This window comes from Glycine max, chromosome 20, assembly GCF_000004515.6.
Source record: "Glycine max cultivar Williams 82 chromosome 20, Glycine_max_v4.0, whole genome shotgun sequence".
Taxonomy (NCBI): Eukaryota; Viridiplantae; Streptophyta; class Magnoliopsida; order Fabales; family Fabaceae; genus Glycine; species Glycine max.
In genome coordinates, this window is record NC_038256.2 from 43471832 (window position 1) to 43495627 (window position 23796).

General features: G+C 33.4%; 2 protein-coding genes and 1 pseudogene across 5 annotated transcripts; 2 read left to right on the forward strand and 1 right to left on the reverse strand.

Annotated features, from left to right (window-relative positions):
• Nucleotides 1–587: 587 nt before the first annotated feature.
• LOC100807901 (probable ribose-5-phosphate isomerase 2) lies at nucleotides 588–5310 on the reverse strand (annotated as a pseudogene).
• LOC100776554 (uncharacterized) lies at nucleotides 5230–8783 on the forward strand. 4 transcript variants are annotated; one of them, XM_006606269.4, is made up of 6 exons: nucleotides 5230–5475; nucleotides 5567–5675; nucleotides 6041–6277; nucleotides 7970–8030; nucleotides 8296–8424; nucleotides 8516–8783. In XM_006606269.4, exons 1-4 carry the CDS (start codon nucleotides 5387–5389, stop codon nucleotides 7991–7993), a joined length of 459 nt encoding a protein of 152 aa, XP_006606332.1. In that variant the 5' UTR covers nucleotides 5230–5386; the 3' UTR covers nucleotides 7994–8030; nucleotides 8296–8424; nucleotides 8516–8783. The 4 variants fall into 4 exon arrangements, with proteins under 4 accessions (XP_006606332.1, XP_006606331.1, XP_003556328.1 ...); XM_006606268.4 differs by having other exon boundaries at nucleotides 7970–8424; XM_003556280.5 differs by lacking the exon at nucleotides 7970–8030 and having other exon boundaries at nucleotides 5231–5475.
• Nucleotides 8784–11604: 2821 nt separating this feature from the next.
• On the forward strand, nucleotides 11605–22784 carry LOC100777599 (non-lysosomal glucosylceramidase). Its single transcript, XM_006606270.4, has 18 exons — nucleotides 11605–12097; nucleotides 12985–13095; nucleotides 13276–13332; nucleotides 13443–13519; nucleotides 13698–13797; nucleotides 14585–14658; nucleotides 15376–15485; nucleotides 15572–15675; nucleotides 16301–16354; nucleotides 16456–16511; nucleotides 16600–16638; nucleotides 18883–19024; nucleotides 19143–19327; nucleotides 19690–19757; nucleotides 19939–20011; nucleotides 20548–20609; nucleotides 20739–21945; nucleotides 22271–22784. Exons 1-18 carry the CDS (start codon nucleotides 12017–12019, stop codon nucleotides 22530–22532), a joined length of 2862 nt encoding a protein of 953 aa, XP_006606333.1. The 5' UTR covers nucleotides 11605–12016; the 3' UTR covers nucleotides 22533–22784.
• The last annotated feature ends 1012 nt before the right edge of the window (nucleotides 22785–23796 follow it).

Here is a 23796-nt window from a genome sequence, read left to right on the forward strand (position 1 = left end):
AAAATTGTATTAAATTAATTTTATTTTAGATTTGATTTTGAAAACTAATTCATTCAATCTAAATTCAACTTATACACATGCATATATTTTTATTTATATATTTATGATACAACTCATATTTATATTTATATTTTTTATGAAAAATGTTAACCAATGTTCTAAAAATATTGGTTAAAAAACTTAAAGTATAAATTTTTTTATTTGCAGACAAAAAAATATATTGTCCATGATCTTTTTTATGATTTATCTACTAAATACTTTCTTCTTTTAGTTCATTAACCAATGTCTTAAGGACACTGGTTAGCAAAACCATTTTTTCTATATTTATAAAAGGCCAAATGATCAATTTAGCCTTTTATCTTATTTTTTTATTTAGTTTGATCCTCTATCTTTTAAAAAAATCATTTTAGTCCCTTATCTTTCTAAACTGATTCAAAATAATTCTTCCATCAATTAAAAATTAACATCGTCAATGATATTCAAATACTAGTGGTTAAAAACTATCACAAAATAAAAAATCATCAATGACTCATTCCTTCATGATTTCTCGTTCATTTTCTCTCTCATTTGATCCACACAAGATCATGTTAACCAAGCATAAGCAACACAATATTTGGAAAAAGATGGTTCAAATCCCCAACCCCAGTAAGCTGCACTATTGCATAACTAGCAACCTTCAAATCCCCAATACTCCTCTTGAAATACAAACCCACAATAAAGTTTCCATTGTTCGTGACATAAGGCTTCTCTTTCTTCCTAAAAGTCCTAAGTTTTGCAACGCACCCAGCCTCCTCAAAAAGCTTGTGTAACCTCACCACAGTGAACCTCCAACAAAATTGAATGACCTCAACGGGCATGGCCAACCTGCTACCCCCCAAATAGTTGACGAGCTTGAACTCGTCAACAATGAAGATGAACTTCTTACAAACGTGAGACATCCATGACCATTTTTTCTTGCAACAGGCACCTACCACAACCCTTGATGATGCTAAGGAAAGGGTTGGCCTCATCGACATCGTCGATGAAGAGATCGACGACGGGGTAGGCGTTGAGATCCGAGAGGGGGATCCCAAGGGAGAGTGTCACAACCCACACTTGGACCATGATCATCGCATAAATTATGATTTCCTTAGTCTGGCTAGCCTAATAATACCTCACACTAAAACACAAATAATATACCAACCTAAAGGGATTATAGAAAAATCCAGCAAAATTTTCCCTAAAAATAGGATAAATCAAATATTGACTAACCTATGAAAAAAAAACATATCATATATCCATACACACACACACATTCAGACCCAATAGTCAAGTATCAATGCCATATGTCAGGACATAGGCCTTTGACATAATATCCAAAATATCAACTAGTAGTAATATAGCTTATAAAAAATAATCATCAAAGCATCTCAAAACATCATTAGCACATTGTTAACTGACAAGTGTATTAATTTTATCACAAATAGTAAAGATTAAAACAAAAGACTGAATGTCGAGTCCACATGAACTTTGTTTGGACTTGCGTTGATGAATACCCAATTGTAAGCAAGAGAAAAAAAAGTATAATAAAAATAAGAAGGAAGGAAGAAATTGAATTTAAAGATAAGAATAATAAAATAAACAAGATGAGTGCAAAAGATGACTTCAGAATGCAATTATGTTGGGATCTAGCATGCATAACTACCCTTGATGCACTATTAATGTTTTTTCTCTATTAACTGCTTTTCCAATTTCCACCCACATCTGCTAGGATACTCAACCCTCATCCCTCATGATGAAGAGCTTAATTTATGCATTCTCTTTTCCAAATCTCTTTGCAAAGATTGAATCATAAATTGCATTTAGTGTGTAGATGTATGCAAAGGCACAACAAAGTCAATGTATCCTTAGTAATGCATTGTTGAGATGCCCTTTCCCAATGCTTTAGACATTATAACCCCTAAAAAGCAGATGCATGGATGGTCAAACCACACAATAAAGATGAAGAGCATAAAAGAGACAATAGAAATTGAAATTGCATTAATAGATAAGAAAAGTTGTTACATTACAAGGGCATTGGCTGTTAGGTTCCAACAGAGGAGGTTTAGCCTCTCATACCGATAATAGGGTTTAAACTTTAGAGGCTAATAGAAGAAAGAATTGGATGACTAATAGCAAGAAAAGGGAGAATGGTTAAGAAATAGGGTTTCCTCTAAGGGATAGGCCCAGGCTTTGGATAGCTTTGAGACTCGGTGTATCTTTCCCTTCTGCTTCCTCCACCTTATATAGGCTTCAGGTAGCTTAATTTTTACGTTGACTTTGCGCTTAGTGCCAGTTCTTGCGCGCCTTTGGGCTTCATTGCGAGCTTTTCCCCTGAACTTCGCGCTAAGCATGGGCACGCGCTAAGCCTGGGTGGCGCGCTAAGTGAGCTGTCCACTTCTTTCATTTTTCTTCAAGGTTTTTTCTTTCAATTTTTGTCTCAATTCCCCTTCAAAGCACTTGATTTCTTCTTCTCTTGACTTTTCCTAATCAAAAATAGCAAAGATGTTAATTTCTTTATTATTTCATTAAAAACAATAATGAAATAAAGAAATTACACTCATTTATTAGTCAGAATTGACTATCAAATTAGCTCATATTTCACAGTTATCACATATCCGTAAGGTAGGACCATCTACATCTCAAAATAAATAGATTTTCTCTATATTCGTTACTACTCTTATCCCTATAGCTGTATTTTCCTGGAGTTATCAAAATATAATCTCCATCATATGCAATGGAGGCCTACCAAAAGATGACCAAAATCCTGGATAAGACAACAAATCTCAGGAAGTCAACTACTCGACCACCTGTTTATCTTGGGGGGGGGGGGGGGAGAAATGAAAGAAAAAAGTAAGTCATGAAGACTTAGTGATAGCATAAAATACAAAGTGATCAGGAAAGGGAAAGCAAACACAACATACGTTTTTTTATTCAAAAATAATTAAAGTGACATGTAATAAAAGCAAAAATAAATATAACTTGCTTTCATGAAAACTAATATTTACTCCCTTGAAATTCATTACAAATATAATAAAGTCAAAATCAAGAACAACAAACTTTACTCCATTTTTTTAAAAAAAAAAAACACGTTATTTCTTCGTCGTGGCAAACAAAAATAAAAACACACTACATTGTCTCTTTGTTGTAGTAAACAGAAAAACATGCCACATCTCTTCATTATAGAAAACAAAAAAAATTCTCTACATTATCTCTTCGTTGTAGTAAACGGTAAAATATGCTACATTATCTCTTCATTGTGGCAAACGATAACCATTCACATAATCCACAATAGGAAACTGATTTCACATTTAAATTACATTATCAAACTATTAAAGATCACAAGGAATCAAGTTCCAACCAAGTAAAATAAATATTATACTACATTCTCAAGTGCTCATGGAAATCGTAATCACCAAAAAGAGCTTACTTTAAAATTTACTTGCTTCTAAAAACAATTAAAAATGCCACTAAGTAGATTAGCTACTCACAATCAAAGAGAATTGAATCAATGTCGTCCAATGCCATCGGGAGAAGCAACCACCTTATTGGCAAATGAATTTAGGCATTATGAGAAAGATAATAAAAGTTTAGATAAAATCCTCAAATTTAACATTCCTAGGTTATCGAGGGAACACAAATAATATTAACAATTAACATTGTAACACCTCACACAAAATCTATTATTACTCTGTCATAAAAATGCTCATATATGTCAATGGATTTTAGATTTTACCTCAAAAAGCTCAAATAAAGAGTTTTAAAGAGATCAAAATTTTTCCTTAACCTCAATCTCCTTCCATGATTGAGTGCTACAAGGGTACAGGAAAATGATAGGTTTTAGAACAATGAGGAAATGAGTGAAAAGTGTAAGAGAGAGAAAATGATGATGATATGAATAAAGAAAGGGAGGTGCATGGAAATGAGAGGGGTTCTATTGTTAAGAGAAACAAAAAGAAGCAAGATCGAAACCAAAAAATTGATTTTCATTATTTTTTTACCTTATTTTTAAAGAATTAAAAAAATGAAACAATTTCAATTTTCACTTTTTTACTTCTAAAAGTTTTAAGTGAAAATTGAAATTGTTTCTAACTACCTTGATAGAAAAAACAAAAAGGTTTATCAAAAGTATTCTATAGGGATTTCGATGATGTCCTTGAGCTTGCCCTGGCGGAGGAACTAACCAATGCGATCAACAATGTGCTTGATGGTGGAGTCAATGTTGAGGCCTTGTAGGCGATGATTTTCTTCAAATTTGGAAACATCACCAAATCCAGCTCAACCGTCGAATCCTTGCCAGAAAACATGTTTAAAAGCTTTAAATCTTCCCAGCAAAACTTGAGTTTGAAAATGGTTCATGATTTGCTTGTGCGGTTTGTGGGATGTTTGATCTGTAAGGGGATTTGGGTTTGTGAATTTTGTCAAGAGCTTGCTAGGAGTGAGGGCTTTTTTTTTTTTTTTTTTGTTGCAGTTTTTAGCCGCTAGTATTTGAATATCATTGATGATGTTAATTTTTAATTGATGAAAGAATCATTTTGAATCAGCTTAAAAAGATAAAATGATTAAAATGAATTTTTTAAAAGATAAAGGATCAAACTGAACTAGAAAAATAAAATAAATGACTAAATTGATTATTTGGACTTTATAAAATTATCATACAACTTACACTTATTTATAAAAACATATTAAATTAAACATATTTTTAGTAATTGTTTGAATAAAATTATATAGATATTATTATTATTTTTAAGCAAAAATGCATGCAAAAGTATCATAATAGAATCCGGAATCCTAACAAAGTTGACATTCTTGACACTAGCAATAATCTGCAACACATCTAAATATCATTAAAAACGAAAATAAAAATAAAAATAAGGGAGGCCATCAACCAAACCCATAAGAGCAAAAAAACAACGAAGTAAACCTACAGTATTACTATCAAGTCATGTAAATTTATTAATAATAATTTATATTTAAAGATATATTATGCTATAATTATATAATAAGTTATAGGTGAGATATTTGAAATTTTTGTTGTTTATTTAGTTATTTTCTATGAGAAATAAAAACAAGACTAAAATCTTAATAGTATTTTTTCCTGCGTATGGGCCATTCGGGGAAGTTATGGTTCAAATACTAAGCCCACTTTTTTTTTGGCGCGGACAGAAAGAATTTTGAATTTTACAAAACTAAACAAAACCTTCCCCTTTCCCGGAAAAAACTTTCACGAGTGTCAAACAAACACCGAAACTGAAACACCAAAACTCACTTACTCTTACTCGTCCCTTCCATTTATTTAATTGAAAAGAAAAGAAAAAACGAATTAAAATTCCCGTGTTCTGGTCGTTTCACTCAAATCACGAATTCAATGAACTCAAAAAACCAAACGCCGATTAGGGTTTTCGGGCAGCGAACCATTGCTTCAACGTTCCGCAATCTCTCACCACGCTATCCTCCGTAAGCCATCTCTTTTTAATTTCTTAGTTTAAAAAAAAGTAAAATAAAATCAATCGATTGATTTGTGATGACGCTTTTTTGCTGGAAACAGTTCTGAAAGAAACGAGAGAAATCAAGCTTTACGCAAGAGCGAAACCGCGCATCCCTCGCTTTCACACTTCCTCAACCTCAAGCTGCAAAAATCTCCTCAAACGGTTCCGGTATTTTTTATTTTTTATCATTTTCCTGTTCTTTTTCTTTTGTTTAATAACTTTGTTTCCGTTTATTAAAATGAAATGGTAAAGTTATATCATCAACCGATAATTTGTACCACCAAGTGCCGTTGTTTTAGCTTAATCAATAATCTCGAATTCAGCGTAGGGAGTATGCAATTATGTTAAATAATTGAAATAAGACATTTGTTGCATACAATAATTTTAGCCAGCTCGATAGAAGATAGAAATATTTTTTCACAAGAAAAAATAATACTTAATTGATAATTTGCTCGTGTCATATAATTTTAAGAAGGAATAATAAGAAGTGTGTTTTTCTTTTTTGTGATAAAATTCTCTAATTTTTTTTGAAGGGGAAATCGACGCCTTTCCTGTCACCGCTGGGTTTAAGAAGAGGTGAGGAGGGTGAAGCTGTGAAGGAAGTTGAAAAAGAGAAAAATGGTGGCAGTGATGATAAGGTGATATTTGAAAGCTTCAAGCACACTGAAGAGGACAAAGGAGACTTTATTGATCAAATTGATGTTGGTGAATTAGAAAAGTCAGTTGCGGATGATATCAAGAGTCAAAGAAAAGGAAAATTCCGTTTGAAGGTTTGTCTTCCCCATCCTAATAAGTTTGACCTGGGGTTTCTTATAAGTTAAAATTACCGATTTACATTTATTTTGCTATTCAATATTCTGATTGGAATTTCCAAACGGTTTTTCCAATTACAGGATTATTGCCTGATCCTTTCTTCAATAGTTGTTGCAAAATGGCTTCTTTGCCTAAAAAAAATTATTGATGTCATAAGCACTTTTATCCATAAGCACTTTCAGGAGAAAAATATAAGAAAAAAAAATGAAATGAGTTTTTCTATGAGTTAAAATTAACTTATGCTAATTAATCTATAAAAATTCTATCGTATTAGTTTTTCTATAAGATAATTTTTTAGCGTATAAAAAAGCTTCGTTCATTTTTTCTTAAAAATGCTTATGGAGAAACTTATGTTGCCTAAAATCTATACTGACATCCTCTTTGAATACATCTTTGGAAAAATCAAGTACCAATGGATCTCTTATTTCATCATTTCCCCCCTTGTTCGTGTCATGGGCATTCGTTTCGGAACTTTACTATGTGAAATCTATACAATGCAATAATGAGTCTCTGATTTCATCATTTTCCCCCTTATTTGTGTCATTGGGATTTCTTTGGGAACTTTGCTATGTAGCGTGACTTAAGTTTTCTGTTTGGTCAGCCTGAGTTTGGTGAGAAGTGAAAACGTAACCTTGCACTGCTTTTAACTGAGACTTTGACAAGTATTTTTTTTAATATTTTTTTATAGTCGATCACTTCTATTTGACTGACTATTTATGAATTACTACCTCTGTTCAATATCTATTGATGTTTTTAGTCTTAGTTTTTTTTTTTAAAAAAATTATTGATATTTTACATACTCGAAGTATTATTTTTTTTGGATAGAATTCTCGAAGTATTATTAATTATTGTTTTTCACATATACTCGTATTTAAAATTTGTTACAATAGTAATTTATCACAACTAATGAGATACTATTTAATAAAAATATTTTAGTCTAAATACAACAATATTGCACATCCATTAGACGCTCTTTAATCTATGTGCATTAACTTTAAACAACAATTAACATTGAACAGAGGTAATATAGTACAATATTGAGAGGATTAGAGGAAGATTGTTATCTATATTGAATACAGTGTTAGCTGTGTATTTATTCTGATTGAGAAGGCTGTCTAATGCGAAAACACCTTTCTTCTGTGTCTAGCTTTGATAGGATGGGATCAGCTAGGTTAAAAAATGCTAAGAATTTGTGGGCACCTGCTATTTTGTCTTTCTTTTAAGAATTTTATTGGATGAGTTTAATATATTTACACTACATGTTATTTTGTCTTTCTTTTAATTCCCTAAAAGTAAGATGGTTATTATTTGTGGGCAGCTGTTTGGGCTATTTAGAGGAGGGTACCGCATTGTGTCAGGACATGAAAAAGAGTTATCCGAATAGAATATTTTCCCTGTTACTCTCTTCTCTATTCTAGTCTCCTTTATTTACCAGTAGCTTCCTATCAAGACTGGTGTTGTGATTCGTGGTAAAACACCTAGAAATAGAAGGATTGGAAACTTGTTTCGTTTGCCTTGGTTGCTGGCATGATTTTGAGTTTTGATCATAACTATTTCATCACTATAGTTTTCACTTTTCACCCAGAGGAATCTACCGTTATTGGATAATTGATATGAATGTATTAACTTGCCTGAAAATATATATCCAGAAGCCATTTGCTACGGAGGTTTGAGATTGAATGGACAGAAGTTAAAACATAAGATAAACAGGTACTACCTTTCTCTGTTTACAGTTCTTTGAAAAACTGCCAAGTGCCAACATAAAGACTATAAGGTTTCCAATTGAACAATCAAATACTGTAGAACTCAAGTGCCAACATAAAGACTATAAGGTTTCCAATTGAACAATCAAATACTGTAGAACTCTGGATCAATATAAAGACATGCTAGTCCTTTTCTGCTAAGGTTTTTCTTTTTTCATTTCATAGCATTTTCTGTTTCCTCTCTGGACACTCTTTATTCCATATGTTCACAGGTGCAGATGAGAGCCAAACTGCACGAAACAATGTGGTAGTTCTTGGAGGAGCATCAAAGTTGAAGCCAAAAAAAGGACAAATTGGAAATGACACTAGCAACAAAAAGCCAAGACCTCATTATAATCACTGTATGATTTACATGTTTTCATATTTTTGTGTTGTAGACGATGAGTTCGAAATCTTAAACATTACTATTTACATGTTTTTTTTCATGAGCAGATGCAAATGGCCCTGGCTGGTGGGATTACGACATGGAAGGTGTTGATAGTGAGGAATTGGGCTTCAGTGATGAAGTATGGGAGGGGGTGGGATCCACCACGCTTGGTGGAATAATAGATTGGCATTGATTTAGACATTTTGTATGTTAGTGAGGAATTTTGTACCATGTCCCTTGGTATAACATTGACATCAATGCATTCCTAAACTCATTACTCCATGTTGACAAGAAAGTCACTTAAAGTATGTAGATATCTGAATTGCACTTTAATTTAATTAGTTTACTTCAAGGCATATGCTCAAAATGTTAGATGCCTTCATGCCTTACGTTATTTGAAAAAGAAGTTTAAGTTAACGGTTCTAATAATTTTTTAAAAAGGAATTGGAATTAAGCACAGTTTGTCTATGGTGCCGTGTAATTGTCATTATTGGTAGAGAGATGACTTGGTGGTATGCTTGAAGGTCACTCCGAACAGAATCCTGTAAAGGTTAAAATCATTCTTTAAAACTTTTGCGATGTATATATTTTAAAATGTTGCCGGTGTATATATTTGGAATTGCCAGTAACACGAGTTTATGTATTCAGTTTGTTTCCACTCTTGTAAAATAAAAAATGTTGCCTGATAGGGATAGTAATCAGTTTTGCTTTTCTTGTCTATCGTTGAGTAACAAATTTGGTGGTATAGTATAGTTGATACGTTTGTGAAATTCTTCTGAGCATGGTGCCTATGAGCTTTAAAATCTCAATCAATATTATAAAACTGTTCAAAATATACATGAATCCACAAGTAACTGGGAATGCAAACTCAACCCTTTGAAACATTGATGGGTCTGAGATCAAGGAGTCAACCTTTTAAGCAATCTGTTTTAACAAACTTGATTTGAAGTTGGTAATTTATTATTTTTAAAGTCACCAAACGATATTTGATAAGAATGTTCACGAGAAGTCATGGGTTGATCTAGTTTCTTATTGCTTTTGTGTAGAGAGGGTGCTTGGATGCAACTTAGAAAATATGTTTCTTTAGACCAAAAACTGCGCAATAGCTATCAATTTTGGGCAGATCTTTTTTCCAAATGTTCACACGGTTGAGTTACAGTTTTTTAGTAAATAGTATATGTATGCATGATTTTATCAAAAAAGTATATGTATGTAAGATTAGTTTGTTGAATTTTTTATTACAATTAATTTAAAATTATATTTATCATATTTTTTGTTAATTGACAGTATAATTTTTTTATACTAGCAATGTATATATATTTTTTTTGCATCATTCTATTGTCATGAAAAAAACAACTTTTTTTTTGGTGAATATGAAAAAACAACAAGTAGTCCCGTACTTTTGAATTTTCTAATTTAACTCCCCAATTTCTTAAGGAATTCTAAATGACGAAGTTTAAAGCATTATTTAACCAACCTAACTAAAAATTCTACATTATAAATTCATAATAAAAAATTAAAATAACTTTCAAAGAATCGATGGCTTTGAAAAAATAAAACAAAAGAGCATATCTGTCGAGATTAACTACTTCCACTTAAATTATGGAGGGAATAAACCTGACCATGATGTCGAAATAAGATACTCACAGCCGCAGGGAAAAGGGAATATGGGAAATGAGATCAGACGAGTGAGAGAGATAAGACGTCATGACTGATGAGGTGAAAAATGATAATATTTAGTAGTGATCATCTAATTCAATTAAAAATGTAAAACTAAACCAAAATTTAAAAATTGAAAGAAATGAAAATCCCTCTCTATACAAATTAGAATAACTATATTAAACAATAATGTATATGTACAAAAGCATCTTGCAAAATGGAAACGGAAAGATAGAACAGTGAAGATTAACAAGTTCCACCAACACGCGTATAGATATCCAGAAAAAGAAGGTCTAACGAGTAGGTTCGGTTTCGCAGTTCGATAATAATTTATATATATAAAAATATTAATTTATAATAAGTTTTCTCGGACTCAGTTTATGTACTCGGTGGCTGGTCTAGTAAGTCACTTGCTAATTAGAGGATTTGATAAGGATAAATCAGGAAAGAGAGAAACTATATAAGAAAAAAGAGTTATAAATTAATAATAATATACTTTTTTATATAATTATTTAATTATAATTTATTATATATAATAGATTTGTTGACTTTTAAAATAATTATATTAAATTAATTCAAATAATAGTTATAATTAAATGTCAATATCAAAATGGATAGACAATAAACTCAACTATATATTTATTGATTTATATAACATAAAGATTAAAATGACCTATAAACCCATAAAGATTATTATATCTTAACTTAACTACTTAATTTTATTAGGAGATGTCTTCGCAAGTATGTTCCGTCATGATACTAGAAAAGGGGCTTACTGAAGAGGTCACGGTAAGAAAATTCTTCCAAATATGATAAGAACAAGTTTCAAAAATACTTTTTTTTTTAAACATTTAAAAATACTTATTAATTGTGAAATAGGAGTATAACTATAATGATAATTATAATTTTATATGCAAATAAATAATTATTAAATTATAAAAATTAAAATACTAGTAAGATAACGAATTATAAATTGTGGTTGGCGTTTCCCCCATCCTCTCCTGATGAAAAGAGTGTAGCAACCGCCCCTTGACCCCTTCCGTGATAGAATCACCTTGTCGCATGGCGGAGACGCATCGAGTGCGTTGTTTGGTCACCAAAGGCACATTTCATGTTATTTTTCACGTTTCAACAGCGTCTACTATTGACTTAATCACTTAACGTAATAAAAAACTGTGTTAGGAACGTGTTTCCAAATATGTGTGCACGCTTTTTATTTATTTACCATGAGCACCCAGTAATAATATATGTATATTATATTAGCATTAAATGATTAAATAATCCAAGAGGAAAAATACGAAAAGTATAGCCGAGGAGACCGACATCAAGGTGGACCGTTATTTAAAAGCGATCAAGTGAAAGAGACCGACAAATGACAATCGACAAATTGGTGGATTTTACACTTCAATCCAAACGAAAGTTGTTCACCACCAAATATATATATACTTTTACTTTACGAGCACAAAATTTAAATAATTATTAGGAGAGAGAGAAAAAAAAAAAGCATTAAAGAGTGGCCACCAGAACATGTTGTTTTTCAATTCAAACTCTCTCTCTCTCTCCTTTCTTTCTTTCTCCCCTGTCGATCCGAGTTAGCATTCCAAGGAGCGAGTAAGTGACTCGGTGGTACAGGCGGCGTTTTCTCGTTTCGCCGCGCATCATTCGATTTCGCTCCGTTCCGCACCATAACGAATCGAATCTCCCGATCAATCACGAGATATTCGATCTCCTTCTCAACAGTTTCACTCCAGATTCAAACTCACACGCACGCACGCACACTCTTTTTTTTTATCATCGCGTTGTAAGCGAGATCTTGGAGAGCTACGAGCTCGTTCGTTCGTTTGCCTTATTTATTTTTCGCGGTTGATCTCTCTCGTTGTTCCGAGAGAGTTCTTTGTTGTGGAAACATGGTTAGCGGCAACATTTTTCATTGTAGAAAAAATTCGTGGCCTCCTCAGGAGTATATCAGTAAATCCACTTTGCAGCTGGTATATAACTTAATTTCTTGTTTCTTATTTTTGTTTTCTTCGTCCTGTTTGGTTGTTCCGATTCTTCTGGAGCTGATTGACATGGCTGCTATTTTGTTTTTGTTGATAACTAATTCATTTCGAAATTCGATGGTGTTTTAATTTCTTTTTAGTTGTTGTTGTTATTATTATTATGTTGCTATTCGTTTTTTATGAATTGACGTTTTGGTCTTATGATGATCCCGCGCCTTTTGTGATATCTGAACTTTGTGTTTGCATGTGATTTTAATTTTTAAATATTTGTGGTGAAGAAAAAGAGAAGGAAGAAGGAGGGTGTGAATTAAGCGAAGACTGTTAATTAGCTGAGCGACATGCTGCGATTTTGTTTTTGTTGATGACTGAATCCATTTCAAATTTCGATGGTGTTTTATTTATTTATTAAGTTGTTCTTCGTTTTTGGTGAACTGGCGTCCTGGTCTTGTGATGTTGCCGCGCCTTTTGTGATATCTGAAAATCATACATTTGCGCCTTTTGTGGTAAGCTTATCTAGAAGTACTTCTAGAAAAAGAAAACGAGAAAAATGAAATGAACTTAGATTATGCATAAGCTAATTTGTAGAAGCTCTCTAATAAAGCTTCTCTAAAATATGAAAGATTTTTTATAAATTAATTTGTGCATAAGTTAATTTGAGCTTATGGAGAAGTTCATTTTATTTTTTCTTCTCCTAGAACTTATTCTGGATAAGATTATCCAAAAGACCCTAAATGATGAAGAAAATAAGGAGGAAAGAGAGTACGAGTTAAATAAAAATTGAAAACTGTCGCTTATCTAACGGCTGGTGCTGCATTGACATGTGTAATTGTTAGTTGATTACATTTGATGTAATCTGTGTACCTGGGTTTTTGCAGTTTGATTATGATAGTTCTGCTCCTCCTGAACAAGCTTGGAGAAGAAGATTGAACAGCCATGCCAATCTTCTTAAAGAATTTAGAGTAACTTTTATGGAAGCTATAAAAATGGCAAGTGATTTTTCTCTTTCCCAAACCAACAACTGACAACAAGGATTTACCGATTTAATAGATGGGAATCCTTTGTGTATACATATAAATTATAAAGATAGTTTTATTATTATTTTGTTAATTATTTTTAAGTTCATGTCTCTATCTCTTCTGATTGTCTATTGTGTTTTAAAATTTCAGGTTCGATTAGGTATACGCATTTGGTCATATGTTAGGGAAGAGGCTTCTCATGGAAGGGTAGATTTCAAATTCTACTTCATTTTTTGGTCATTTATTGCTCTATGTGTGGGCACATTAGATTAGTATGTTGAACCTTAGGATTCATTTTTTTGGCCTCATTTCTGCAGAAAGCACCTATTGATCCTTTCACTCGAGAAAGTTGCAAGCCATCTGCATCTCAAGGAGTCCCACTCGGAGGGATGGGGTATGATTTGATTCATTTGAAAGCTACCAATTAATTTCCTGACTTGCTAATCCTGTATACCATTCTTTACTAATGTGTTTATCCATTGACCTTTTTTATTAATTTTCTAGAACAACAAAACCTTTTTCTTCTTGAATTGATTTGAACATGACTAATGACTACATATATACCTACACAGGAGTGGCAGCATATCAAGAGGATTTAGAGGTGAGTTCCGACAATGGCAAATTATTCCTAGCTTATGTGAAGCGTCACCAGTCATGGCCAATCAGTTCTCTGTGAGTCCTGTTTTTCCACTTACTGTTAATGTGCTATATTCTTCTTAATTGTATGGCTTTAAATGTGTTGATTTTTTCCCTGATTGTCACTGATGTGCTCGATGTGAATCTTAACACTCAGAAATGTATTTATCATGGTATTTTATGCATATACACACTACTTCTGCAAATGGTCTTTGTTTGGTTGTTCAGCAAAAAAAGGTACTTTGACAATTAAAAGAATCTTGATGCCCCTGTAAACCATCTGAAAACAGAGTTAGCAAATATTGAGCCAATATTGTTAATTGATAAGTTTTATTCTGAATTTTTTGTAGTGTCCCAGAACCTCGCAATTATAACAAGTATATTTTTGAAGTTATGATGATATTGATAAGGATCACAAATTAATCATGTAGAAAAGTTAAGAATTTCATCATGATTTGGAATAAATCTAAAAAGCTGACAGATGATTTGAGGAGCCAGGGTGCTTCTGTGCAAGAAGAAATAGAAATAGAAGTTAATCAAATATGATTGGAGTTTTGTATTTGAGCATTTTAACTCTATTAGTATGAGTCAATTGTTATGTACTTGATGAGATAGAGCCCTGAGCTATTTCCATAAAAGAAGAAAACAGAAGTATGGAACCTAGTTTCTAGTTTCACTAGGTGTTACTTTGTATGTATTTTACTAGAACCTTGTAGTAAAACCTCAGGTTTTACCTTATAACCAGAATGATGTTTACTGTTTATGGCCATTCTGAACTGTGGTTTATAATACATATTATATGGTTTATTTACTTCTGTTGCAGATTTTTATAAGTAGAGAGGGAGGAAACAAAAATTTTGCATCAGTTTTGGCTCCTGGCCAGCATGAAGGTTTAGGGTAAGGTGGCATGTGTAGAAGTTTGTAAAACAAGCAATCTTGCAAACATATTAAGAAACACTATCTGGCATTTTTATCAATTACATGTTCATATTAATCTTTATATTTCAACTATCTTGTAATAAGAGAATACTAATCAGTTGTTATAGCAAATATCATTGGTACAGTTAGACCCAATCAGTCCCTACATATAAGTATAACTATCTGATGTTCACTTGGATGATAATGATTGATAAGTTAATATCTGTCATTTCTTCCCAAAAATTTCTCTTATTTGACAGTCGAAATTTCATTGCGGTCCTATGATTGTCTCACTGGCCCTTTTTATCTCTTAAACAAAGTTCTAGGTTATAAATGAAAAAAAAAACAATTGTTTTGCAGAATATTTCCATCGTCATTTATGAGATAAGTTTCTGATGATGAAAAAATTGCCAGGCTCGGCAGAATACATACATGGTTCCTAAGTAATAAGAAGGGTCATAACACAATATTCTATAAAGCTTTGACTAATATACTGCTAACTGCTACCCATTTAACACCCAAGAGTAGATTGACAAAAGAAACCTAGTTGCCAAATTAGCACAATGTTACTCTTCCTGTCTGGTAATGAGTATAATCTGAATTCTAGATTCTGCTTAGGGTTTTTTTTCCGGGTGCATTTCATATATCTAGATACATATACATCAACTCAATTTTTCATGTTAATTTGTTTTTCAGATCTAGCAGGAAACCTGATGATCAGGGCATATCATCATGGGGTTGGAATCTAAGTGGCCAGCACTCAACCTACCACGCTTTGTTTCCAAGAGCTTGGACAGTTTATGATGGTATCTTCATTTATAGTAGTTCTTCCTTTGCTAAATGTGTATGATCATTATGAATTATTGTTTAATAGTTGTTTTCTTATTCTCAGGTGAGCCAGACCCAGAACTAAAAATATCGTGTCGGCAGATATCACCATTCGTACCACATAATTATAGAGAAAGCAGTCTACCAGCTGCTGTTTTTGTTTATACGGTGTGTAATTTTCTTTAACTATTGTTACTTAAAGTTGTATGTGAAAAAAGGGAATGGCTGATTTCCTTGCCTATTGTTTGATTTTCCCCTTTTATTGACATATCTAATTATACAAAATACAAACTAGTTGCTGCAGTTTATCTTTTTAATTGAAAACATTAATTGGATTTTTTCTTTAATTTATTTCAAATTAGCTTAATCTTTAGTGTCCTCACGTATGAAATGACAATTCACCTGTATATGTTTGGTTCTCTCATGAAAAACTGGATTGGTTGCATTGAATAAGGCTATTGTCATAAATCAGTGGCTTCAGTTTGATTTTGACTCTTTTCACCCCTCTAAGATGTTTTCGAGAAATCTTTTTTCCAATTTCCAAATCATTTGTTGAATTGGGCCACCTTCCATCTTGGCAAATTCCTTTGGTAGCCAAAGCTCCCTCCGTGATTATTTGAACTGCCATGCTTAATGGAATTCCATTAAGCAAAGTGGGTGAAGAACTTAATATACCCTAGAGTTTCCATATTGTGCATTCTTTTCATATTATCCAATATTTAATTTCAGTGTTTTGATGCGAAGTAATATATATTCTCAGGCTTATTAAAAAAATTACTTGTTTCTTTGGTAGTTGGTGAACACTGGTAAGGAAAGAGCTAAAGTCAGCCTTTTGTTTACTTGGGCGGTAAGACATTATTTTATTCTGAAAAGTGTTGTTTTCACTTGTCACAAAAAGATATTTGGGAGAGTGGAAGGGGGATAACCATCTATATTAATTATCTGCAGAATTCCATTGGTGGAAGCTCACACTTGTCAGGAGATCATGTGAATGAACCATTCAAGTAAGTTTAATCTTTTAATCTGATATCTGTGTGATTCTATATAGAATAAGCTTTAAACAATATTTTAACTTTTTTTTTCCTTCTATAGAGCTGAAGATGGAGTCTCCGGTGTACTTCTATATCACAAGCAAGTTATCAAACCTTATAGCTATATATGACGGTTGGTTTGCAGATTTCTCTTCATTGCTTAAATGCAAATGCTTAATAAGTCAGTCACTTAAAGGTTCTGAATAGTCCAAAGGCGCTCGAGCTTATCTTTATTAACAAGTTGAGCCTGATATGAACTAGACAGATGCCTTTCCCTAGAGGCCTATAGACTACTACTTTTTCTGAGAGCTCATTCCCTGGCTTGTCTAAGGCTAATGATAATGAGAGAAAGAGAGAAAGGAATCATTTTAAAAGATTGAAATTTTATAATGGTTCTTAAAATGAACATTAAGGATCAAGACCCCATTGTGCAGTGAGACTTTCTTCTGGAATCACCTTGTAATTCTTGCAAGCTTTTTTATTAGAGCTCCACATAAAAGAAATTTCTGCAGCATCTAGTACCCTGCCTTTTCTCCAACCCATTTATTTTTTTGAAGACACATGATGTCTAGAAAAATGTGAGGGCCCTTTCTCATTTATCACCTTTTGAGTGTCAATGCAGTGACTCTATCTCAGTTAAGTGATTATCACTATACTCATGCTATACAGCACATTACTTCCAGTTAAAACCTAGAATTAACACACATAATCCATCGTGAGCTCAGTTCCTTACAACAGAGAAAGTTCTCAATGAACCCAAAATCATCAGTAGAAATAGCAAAAGCAAAATGTGTTGAAATCAATTACAGCGGAATAGAGATTATGAAAAGAAGAAAAAATGCCCACTTCCACTACCCCAAAATCCTCAGATACCTGCCTCAAGTTCCAATTCCTTGCCTGTATAATTAATAATAATAATTGTCATATTCTCTTCCTCCAATCTTCTCTAGTCGGGTATCACATTTGCTAGTCTTAGAATTTGGATTTGTGCCTAATTAAACCCCACAAAACCAGCTTGTAAGGTGAAGACTGTCCAAGCTTTATAAGCTTTATTTAAGCCATATCTCTAGTCAATGTGGGACTAAATTACCACCCTTGAGCTGCAATTAAGGCAGCCCCCAAAGCAACCGCAACTGAGCTTGGATAGGGGTGACCACAATTAAGCTTGGCTTTCCAACAATTAGGCAATTCCCTAACTCTTCTTACCATTTTCTCCACTCTTTCACCCCCTTTTTCCTCCTCTTCTCTACACACCAACAGACTTTTACTACTGTTAGGACCATTTTTATCTTTCTTTCCTCTCCCATGTATCTTGATCAGCAGCCCATCAGAACTCAATTAAATTAAAATACAACTCAGGCAGAACAAAAAATCTGAATATTATTTGGACAGTGAGGTCTCTCCCAAGTTTGTCTATGTTTGACTGCTGAACTTATGGAGATTAACATAAATGATCTGGTACAGTTGCGAGGGACACACAAAGCTTTGCTCTTTACAATTGTGTAATTTTATGTCAGAGTTCAGCTTCCCACACACCCATTTCCTCTTGCATTGTGAATTGGGTTGGCAATTTTGAACAAATATTTGCTATTTCTACGAATTTTTTTTCTTCTTTTGCCCCTATACTTGTGGGGACTTTTTCTCCATACAATATCCATGATTTGGAAAAGAAAGGATTAAAAAGCCCTGCAGCACTCATTTCACTGTTGTTTTGTGTGGGTTTATGTGTTTTAAAAAGGTTTAAAAGGAATTGAGCTACTCTTTGGAGCTGATATATTCCTTTTCTTGTTTCTTTTTATCAGTCCTTTAATGTTTTTTTGCTGGAGACTTATCCTCACTCTTTGTACTCTTTTCTGATAAAATATTCTTTAAAAATAAAAATATTGGTTGATCATCTCCCTTGGAAAATGACAACATTGGAGCTTTCTGTAGTATTATTCCTAGTATAAACTTCTGGTTATTATTCCTAGTAAAACTGAGGGAATTGTGCTAGTGAGGTGGGTTAACAACATACCTCCAAAATAGATGAAAATGAAAACACTATTCTGAAATAGATTGTTTTTACTTTGGGTTATCTTTCTGGTTTGGGATTTTTCAATGAACTTGAAAAAATGAACTAAGAAATTTTAATTTTTTAATGCTATCAGTTTCTTTTAACTATGCAATAATATTTTAGTTTCTACACTTGAGTTTACAATTTCCACTATTCAGGTTTGACATGTTTGCATGCTTGTAGATATGTGTGTGTGGGTGGGAATGTATATATTTGTAATTCTCCTGTCTCCTAAACTGCTATGTAAATGATGATTTTGGTCTATATATTAAGGTCATTCCAATATTGCAGGACAGCAAAAGGAAACCCTCCTGTTACTTTTGCCATTGCTGCATGCGAGACACAGAATGTTAATGTTTCTGTTTTGCCAAGTTTTGGGTTGTCTGAAGGAAGTAGCACAACTGCAAAAGGCATGTGGAGTAAAATGGTGAAGGTACTGATTGCTCCTGTTTTTTTTTTAGGTTTCTAAACGATCCGTTTCATTATTTCAAATATTTTTGGTGAAAGTATACGGGGTTGGTTCTAATTGAAGTGGTTATATGTTTTTTAAGGATGGGCAATTTGACCAGGAGAATTTCAATTCTGGACCTAGCATGCCCTCATCGCCTGGAGAGACACTATGTGCTGCTGTTGCAGCTTCCATGTGGGTTGAGCCCCATGGAAAATGCACTGTTGCATTTAGTCTTGCATGGTCGTCTCCAAAAGTGAAGTTTGTGAAAGGTAGCACTTTCAACAGGTAATCAATTTGTGCGAGAAATATTTTAAGTAGTTAAATTTATCTGCGAACAACTTCTCTGTATCTTAAATAAATAATAGTTGTATGCACATACCTGCCTGAACAAGTGAACTAATTTATGATATGGTTTAACTACTTTTTATGAAGTGACACAGGTTGCCATTAAGCTTTAGCAAAATTTTGAATGATATTTTTAGTTGTTAGTAGAGCAGCTGTGCCTTTGAGTAGCTAAGCTTACCGGAAAATTTTTAAAATCTGTCCCATCTGATTCCAGCAGAACCCTTGTGATTTAAACAGGTAGTGCATACCAGATTTAACATATAAAATTCTCATATTAAATTTGCTCGATTCATTTACTGCAGGAGATATACAAAATTTTATGGGACTTCTGAGAAAGCTGCGGCAGACTTGGCCCATGATGCATTGACACGTATGTTGTATGATTTGATTGAAATTGATATTCTCCAGGCCTTTGGTTTACTTGCATTGCTGTTGTATATTAATCACGTTTCAAAAGATGATGGAAAAAAAAAGATACAAATGTTTCTGAAGTGATTGATGGTTTCATCTGTGGCATTTAAAGACCTTATTAAATTTTAAATTCTCAACAGATTACAATCGGTGGGAAGAAGAGATTGAGAAATGGCAGAATCCTATTCTTAAGGATGAGACACTACCTGAATGGTAATTCTCGGTCTAACTTCTATAGTATTTTTAAGTATCACTGGATTTTTTTGTGTGTTATTGGTCATTTTCAGATTATTATTATAGAATGAAGATTTTAAAGTCTAGGACATACTACAAGACACAAAGCAGAACTTGGTTTTTCGTAGCTGATTTTGGCACTTTCATTGTGCAAAGATTTGCATTTTAGACTTGTTAAAAAACTTCACTGTGTTCTAGAAATGGTATCTATTATGTTTCAAGCAAAGACATACCCAAATTATGTTTCATTATAGTAATCAGTTTTCTTTGTTAAAACGGTTGGGTTTATGGGACCTATAAGTTAGCAGTTATCAATCAGTCATTTAGTAAAACATACTGTTATTTCTATTTTTAAATTCTTTGAACTGAGCATTTATGCTCATGTAGTCTCTTCAAGAGTTTTCCTATGTCTTTGTCTACCTTGATTTATGAAACTGTCCTCTATCTAATCAACTCTTATTGTGGCTTGTATTGGTCGTGAAAATACATAATGTATTTAAAATTTATTTATACAGGTACAAATTTACATTGTTTAATGAACTCTACTTTCTTGTTGCTGGAGGAACAATTTGGATTGGTATGTATAAATTATAAGCATATTGTATTGCACTTTAATTTTCAATGAACATCTGGTTTGTCATTGGAGATGCCTATTATCAGTTTTTTCTTAATGAAATCATTAAGACTGCTTTTATCTTTCTTCCAGACTCTCCTTTGCTATCTTCGAATATGCGGAATGATCAGGATCGGGTAAGGGAGTTGGAAAATACAGTTGTGAAAGAAACTGAAGATAAAATGAGTGACAGAAAAAGGACAGTTGTGGAGCGTATAATGGATAGTACCTGTGATTCTGCTGTTATTACAGGACATGATCCTGCGGATGAAAAACTATCTGGAGATGATGATGCTGATGTTGGAAGGTTCTTGTACTTGGAAGGAGTGGAATATATCATGTGGTGCACATATGATGTGCACTTCTATGCGTCATTTGCCCTTCTTGAGCTCTTTCCTAAGATTGAATTAAATATACAGCGTGACTTTGCTAGAGCTGTCTTGTGTGAAGATGGAAGAAAAGTAAAGTTTCTGGCAGAGGGAAACTGGGGCATTCGCAAGGTTTATGGAGCAGTGCCACATGATTTGGGGACACATGATCCATGGCATGAAATGAATGCCTATAACATCCATGATACTAGCAAGTGGAAGGACCTGAACCCAAAATTTGTTCTTCAGGTGTATCGAGATTTTGCTACCACAGGTGATTTGGAATTTGGAGTGGATGTGTGGCCTGCTGTCCGTGCTGCAATGGAGTACATGGAACAATTTGATAGAGATGGGGATGGTCTTATTGAGAATGATGGGTTCCCTGATCAAACATACGATACATGGACAGTCCATGGTGTGAGCACTTACTGTGGTTGTCTTTGGCTTGCTGCTCTACAAGCTGCAGCTGCAATGGCCCTTGATTTAGGTGACAGAGAATTTGCGGAAAAATGCAAACGGAAGTTTTTGAAGGCTAAGCCAGCATTTGAAGAAAAACTGTGGAATGGTACGTATTTTAACTATGACAGTGGATCAAGTGGTAACAGTAAATCCATTCAAGCTGATCAATTGGCTGGGCAATGGTATACAGCGTCCTCAGGACTGCCCCCACTTTTTGAGGATTCAAAAATCAAAAGTGCTCTCCGGAAGGTTTATGATTTCAATGTAATGAAAGTTAAAGGAGGCAGAATGGGTGCTGTAAATGGCATGCATCCCAACGGTAAGGTGGACGAGACCTGTATGCAGTCTCGAGAAGTATGGACAGGTGTGACCTATGGTCTTGCTGCTACAATGATACTTGCGGGAATGGAAGAAGAGGCCTTCGCAACTGCCGAGGGAATATTTCTAGCAGGCTGGTCAGAAGATGGATATGGGTAACTGCTTATGCTCTCTGTCATCCATAAGTGTTTTTGAGTCACCTGCATTCTTCCTTTTTTGTGTCTGTCAAGTAGGGATAGGATTTCTTCATGTGTGAATAAAAAAGACTCCAATGCCAATGAATATTTGTTAATAACTTAATATCAGAAATATACAATCAGATTAAAAGTGTACTTCATGCATATTGTACTCCTATGCATGATGTTGAAATTAACTCACAAGACAGTTTTCACTTCACATACTAGAGATTTTCAGTTATTCTATTTCATACTTATTATTCAATAATAATAAATTCTTCATTCTCCTTCTCTCCCATGACAGGTACTGGTTTCAGACACCAGAGGCATGGACAATGGATGGGCACTACAGGTCCCTTATGTATATGAGGCCCCTAGCTATTTGGGGCATGCAATATGCAATAAATCGGCCCAAGGCAATTCTTGAGGCCCCTAAAATAAATATAATGGACAGAATCCACTTATCTCCTGTTATTGGAGGATACTCTCATAATGAAACAGGTGTGAGAAAGATTACAACAAAAGCAAGATGCTTTAACAATTCTGTATTTCATTGTGCTTGCTGATAGTTAACAAGTAAGAACATAAAATTTTTGTATAGGTAACTTTTTTCCCATTGTTTCTTACCCAACCCTCACCTAGAGAAGCTGTTAATAATGGCGGTCAAAGTCTGGGGAAAAATGTTTTAGAAATAAGCAGAGTTCGATTGTAACTTTTAATTTATATAGCCACTTAATAGGTTACCCACTCTATGGCCTTTGCTGTAACTGTTGTACTGTACATTCTTATTTATTTGAGCTCTCAAGATATAATATTAATTAGCACATTCCAGCTTTTAAAATGTTCTTTTAAATGATTAACAACAATAATGTTAAATATATGACGTGGATTACAATGGTAATTCGTCATTTTTGGTTTACAGTAAGAAAATATGTTCCGGATGTGATGACAATTGCTTGATATATTTGAGATCTTCTTGATCTCAAACTTCTAATAAAAAGAGAATGAAGATAGCAGGTTATTTTTTACTTTTAAACGTTTCAAATATTATTTATTTTTGGATCAACAATTTTTTTTTCAAAAAGATTAAACATCAAACAAAAGAGTAAACAAGACAGCAGCTCCCGTCTATGGGCAGTTGCTTCCTGCGTACCACAAATTGCTTTCTGACTAATCCGGAATGTTTTTTTTTGTTTGTTTGTTTTTTGGATTGGCCAATCCGGAATGTAATTTTACCTGATTGGTTAATCCGGAAAGTTTAAAGGGTGCAGGAAGTGATTTTTTAGGTGCACTGCCCCGTTTATTTTCAATGGCTTAAAGTTCTGAAACCCATCCATAAAGCAATTGATTTGGGCCCTTAGCCTCTAACCTCTCACCGTTTTTATGTTAATGTATTCAAAACTGCATCACTTGACTCTTTTTTGTTTCCTCTAGGTGGGACATAAGAATACAGCCATCCGTTGCAGAAGAATTCTTTAGCATGAGGTCGTGACAAGGCTCATGGCTGGTGGTGGAAAACCTAGGACAACTTTTTAGAAGTTTTAAATGAAAATGTTTTAACTTGTACAATTATTGACAATCAAATCAGTATCAATTTGAATTTTCAACTTAAAGAAATTTTTGTTGTTGCTGCTGCATTTTGTACTTTGCTAATATTACATACCGAATGCTACTCAATTCATTGCCTATTCATATTCTTTTTATGCACTTAAAAGTGTTGTGGTGTAAGTATCGCAGTATATACAATTTGCCTGTGAAACGGAATTGATATCTTTTTTATGGGAAAATGGTGTGTTGAAAACTTCATTAAGAAATAGTATTGTTGACCAA

Coding starts and splice junctions, on each gene's coding strand:
- LOC100776554 (XM_014772289.3), top strand. CDS start 5,387: ATGAACTCAAAAAACCAAACGCCGATTAGGGTTTTCGGGCAGCGAACC. Junction 5,476..5,566: donor CTCTCACCACGCTATCCTCC/GTAAGCCATCTC, acceptor TGCTGGAAACAG/TTCTGAAAGAAACGAGAGAA. Junction 5,676..6,040: donor AATCTCCTCAAACGGTTCCG/GTATTTTTTATT, acceptor TTTTTTTTGAAG/GGGAAATCGACGCCTTTCCT.
- LOC100777599 (XM_006606270.4), top strand. CDS start 12,017: ATGGTTAGCGGCAACATTTTTCATTGTAGAAAAAATTCGTGGCCTCCT. Junction 15,486..15,571: donor AGCTTGGACAGTTTATGATG/GTATCTTCATTT, acceptor TCTTATTCTCAG/GTGAGCCAGACCCAGAACTA. Junction 19,758..19,938: donor GGCCCATGATGCATTGACAC/GTATGTTGTATG, acceptor AATTCTCAACAG/ATTACAATCGGTGGGAAGAA.